The 4,545-nt window shown below is 44.5% G+C and overlaps 1 protein-coding gene across 3 annotated transcripts; it reads right to left on the bottom strand.

Annotated features, from left to right (window-relative positions):
• Window positions 1–2,159: 2,159 nt before the first annotated feature.
• On the bottom strand, window positions 2,160–4,182 carry LOC115757529 (E3 ubiquitin-protein ligase RNF185). 3 transcript variants are annotated; one of them, XM_048274880.1, is made up of 2 exons: window positions 3,821–4,182; window positions 2,160–3,180 (listed from the first exon to the last, which is right to left on the bottom strand). In XM_048274880.1, exon 2 carries the CDS (start codon window positions 3,124–3,126, stop codon window positions 2,422–2,424), a length of 705 nt encoding a protein of 234 aa, XP_048130837.1. In that variant the 5' UTR covers window positions 3,127–3,180; window positions 3,821–4,182; the 3' UTR covers window positions 2,160–2,421. The 3 variants fall into 3 exon arrangements, with proteins under 3 accessions (XP_048130837.1, XP_030553655.1, XP_048130838.1); XM_030697795.2 differs by having other exon boundaries at window positions 2,160–3,155; window positions 3,822–4,181; XM_048274881.1 differs by lacking the exon at window positions 3,821–4,182 and adding an exon at window positions 3,233–3,352 and having other exon boundaries at window positions 2,160–3,153.
• Window positions 4,183–4,545: the final 363 nt, after the last annotated feature.

Genomic DNA, 4,545 nt, shown 5'->3' with positions numbered 1-4,545 from the left:
CCTAAAGTTGAATAAAGATCGAAACCGCGGTTCTGTGAGCCACCCACACTCCTGCGGTTCGCGGCCGTCAGACACGGCTAAAACATCGGTTAGGCGTTGACCATGAAGTTCGAATAAGCAGACCCAGTTGAGGAAGCTCAACGAAAGATTTGGGGAACAAGGCCAAATTCCGTGAGTGCGAGAGATCGAATAGGTGTTCCGTCGAGCACTTGGCGGGACATCCTACCTCAGCATGAGGTAGGCCGGTCCAGTCCTCCAAACCGTCTCCATCTCCTCGTTAGGACAGTGGCCCTAGAAAGAGGTCCTAGTTGTGGACAAGTTGAATGCGAAATCATTGAAGGGTGGGTGTGTTCAAGAATGGAGGACGAATGGGATAAAGATCCAAAGCCCTTGTACTTCGGTACTTCCTAGGAACCGAGTCCACAACCGTGTGGGGTCTCCCAATTCACTCGACCCATCACTCTGCAAAAGAAAAATGTCTAAAAATGAAGAGGAGGAAGAAGAAGAAGAAGAAGAACAAGAACAAGAAACTGGCAACAGCAAAAGAACAAAAGAGTGAACCTTCCACAAGCCCTTTTCATTTGACCCATCACCTCCTAGAAAGTGAAGAACTGTCACATTGTCAATGCCGGTGATGGGAGATCATGCCATTGCGCCTTTGGCTGGTCACTAGCTTTAATGGTCGCTCTCTTTTTCTGTGTATTGTACACTGTACAATCTTAGACAATAGACAGTGTCCATTGCCGCCGATCCGACATTTCACGTAGGGGTGATCAGTTCAGGTCCAGTCCAATCTAGTCCCACCTAGGAACCGGTAACCAAACCGGAAGGACCGGATGGTCCTGGCACTGGACCAACCAGTCTGGTTTGAAAGTCTAGGAGACAGAGATATCACACTCTCCAAGAACCAGGAAAAGTTATAGCCATTGAATCTTTTGGGACTCGCGGTACTTTCGACCACGTGGACGAAAGAACAAAAAGCCCTTGGTCCACCATCAACAAGTCCAGTCAAGTATTTCACAAACTTAGCAAGTATCCTTTTCTTGCCTTAAGAGTAGAAGAGCGTTTCTCATTAGACCAAACACCAATTGAATGAGTAGGAGAATGCCAGACTTACATGAATTTAATTACTAGACAGACATCTTAAGCTACCATAGACAATGAAGATGCCTCAAATTCATGTGTATCACATCTTCCTGGATATCAGAATCCATTCCAGTAAATGATAGAGTACCTCATTCGACCCTTACAAATGACAATGTCCTGAAGTCTTCTGATCATGCAAATGTCATCTGGCTTCTGCTGGTGAGAGCTCCAGATAGGAATGACGAGCTCAAAAGACATACCAGTGCTTCCAAATCAAAGCAACCGCACAAGCAGGAGAAACTCGATGGCCTTTGAATTGTCTATGGCATTGACATCAGAACTAATTTTATCAGGTCAACATGCCCTCCAACGGGAATTATTTACGGAAATGGAAGAGACCATAGAGAGGCTAGCGCATAATCTTTAGAAGTTGACATAAACAACAGGTGAAGGTCTTTAATTGTACCTATTCCAAAGAATTCCTGTAAGTCCTGACCTGTGCTCTTGTCCACAGTTTGAGGAATCGTTGATGCGATTCAAGTAATCCCACTCCGCGACCTCTCAATATTAGAACCCTTCCTCATTGTGCTTACATATGTCCTGGTCCTGTTACTTTCTTCGGGGATGAGGAGCAGATGATCTCAAAGGTGTACAAGATAATGTGCTAGAGTAAAAATGTTATGAAGCTCGTGCCATCAAAATCTATGTAAACTACCAAATTCCACCATCTAGCAGGCCGCATTTATCCCAAAAACAGGTGGCTGCAGCCTTTAATTGCATCAGCAAGTAGCCTTAGGACAGAGACAATATTGAGGGTCAGCCACACATTAGTTGGATTGAAACGATGATCCAGAATAAATAAGAAAGCCAAATTAAACTGAGTCGCTACTGCTGCACACCAATACACTAGCTACCACAGATGCCCTTGTGCACAGGGTGAAAATAGCGAAAGAGGATGTGATAAAGAAGATCAGCACATAACATGCTTCTGTTATCCCAGCAAAATGATCTCTAGGCTCAACTGATAGGCCGGAAAGGTGAAGACATCAGAATGCACAAGTGCTTGGAGAACCTCCTCCGAGCCATATTGATCCATTTTTCATGTCTCAAACCAGGCGACGAATTCCATAAATTGACTCAAAGAATACAGGATTGAATATTATCCAATTACCAAATCCTAAATATAGGTTTTTAACACCACTGACATAGCTTATAGACAATTTCCTTGACGAGATGACGGCTTAATCCCCAATGCACTACAAACATTTACATTTAAGATAAAAGGAAAACCTAGAAATTGGTTAGCTGTTTGAGCAATCAGTTGCACAATCACTTCTAATTCAGAAAGAGTGCAAAAGCCACACAGACAGCAATAACCAGAAGCAACATCTTCAGGTGAATATCTTGCTGTCTTTGGCCTCTCGGGTGATGATGGTATCCATGTGCGTGGTGATGGCCACCGTGAAACGTATGGGGATATCCAAATGGAAATCCAGGGGATGCACCATACATGGAAGCATCAGGAAACCCGTGGAGCTGGAAGTTGAACAATGATGATGGGAAGAGACCACCAAAAGCTGCAGACAATGTGAAGTTCCCAAATCTTGCAGTTGCCATGGGCCCGAATCCACCCAAGCCACCCCTCAACCCTAGTCCATGCTGGTGAAAAAGATTCGCCTCAGGAGGAGGAGGAGGAGCTGTTTCAGGCCTCTGCCCTGTTGGGCGGTGAGGGATGTTAACACCTGGAACGGACTTCGATCTCGGGTCAGTAGAGCTTTTCCCGCGGCCATACAACGGAACCAACTTCTCCTCCTGGATAAGGGCTTTGCAAACCGGGCACTCTTGTGCTTGGGAATGAACACGGAGCCATTCGTAAAGGCAAGGCCAGCAGAAAAGATGTCCACACAGAGTCACGATAGGGTCTTGAGCCAAGTCCAAGCAGATGTTGCATTCAAAGTTACCGGCATCACTGTTATTGTTGCTTGAGCAAGAAGGGCTTTGGGGTGGCTTGCTTGAGGATTCCCCAAAACCACTAGCCATTCTTGAGATAGCTCAGTATACAATTGCCTATACACCCAATCACAAGTCACAACCCTCATTAAGATCGAATGAAAAACATGAAGTGGCAGTTTTCAAAGTACTGCACCATATGAAGTTTCAAACAAGGCTTGAAGCCAATTTAAGAAGAACATCGGTTGCCCTGGCAAATATAAATCTTCTGGAAATTTATGACTACTAGATGCACTGCTTGAAAGCAATTATCTCCCACCAAAATGAACTCAAGGGTTTTACATTACAGATTCATCAAGAAGCATGCTCAGAAGATCAAATCCTCTGAAGGATCAGATATCGAAAAATCAATCTCCTCAATCCAAACAAATGCTAACACCAGAAATCCCTTCCGAGATCGCCAAATCACTATCGCAAGCCAAACAAATCACCACCCACCATCCGAAATGCCGAAAATCATCCACGAAAACGCCAAAAAATATCGACATCGACCTCTATATCTAACAATGAGCAAAGAACAACGACGATTCATAACCGAACGCCCAAGATCATTCCTACCAAACACAAACAGATTTGGGCATCAACCCATATCCAACAACAAGCGAGCTAATGATCGATGACCACAACAATAGCAACAGCGAGGATGATTTCATGTCCACTAAGCTGAAACGCTTCAATCAGAACAGAAGCGCTCGAACACGCAATAAACAGAGACATCGCTGACCTTTTTGGACGGGACGATCGATCGATCGATCCAAATGGCGAAGACGAGAGAAGCAACCGGCGATTCCCAACGAATAAACCCCTTCTCTAATCCGCCATGGATGAATCGGATCAAAGCGTGAAAATCGTCTCTTTATCGTCCCTTTCGCTATTTTCAGGGCGATTAATTTTCCAGTTGATTTTTGCGAGGATATAGAAAGGAATCTACACTTGCCCAAGACGACCAATGGGTCATCATCGTCCAGCTGGCATCCTCTGGGCGGGGGCCCCATGTCGGGCCTTCCATTCTCAACCGTCCGATGGGGACCGCGTCCTTGTGGTCAAATATTCAGACGTACGGGGAGAGAAGCCGCTCTGTATATTGCAAAGTCCTCGGTCTACCATTATGTCTTCTACACTTTAGTCCAATTTTTTTTTTTGACTTTAGTCCAATTCATATGTCGCAACTGTCCCGTATCGTGTGACTACCGACCACGCACGTCAGAACAAGAAATCAAGACCGCAATCACCGGTCAGGTTACAAAGCGGGATGCAACGGACCTCTCATTTTGTATTATAGCCACCGTGGCACGCCATCTGTAAAATGTCCAAGCCGGTTATTTTGATATATCAATACTAAGTTAATTTTGACTGAATGAACTGAATTTGTACAATTACAAAAGATTTAAGGGTAAATCGAAAATTTACTTATTTTAAGTTTGCTTGCTTTAAAAAAAATTATTGATG

Source organism: Rhodamnia argentea, chromosome 2, assembly GCF_020921035.1.
Source record: "Rhodamnia argentea isolate NSW1041297 chromosome 2, ASM2092103v1, whole genome shotgun sequence".
NCBI lineage: Eukaryota > Viridiplantae > Streptophyta > Magnoliopsida > Myrtales > Myrtaceae > Rhodamnia > Rhodamnia argentea.
This window is presented reverse-complemented; position numbering and strand designations above follow the sequence as displayed.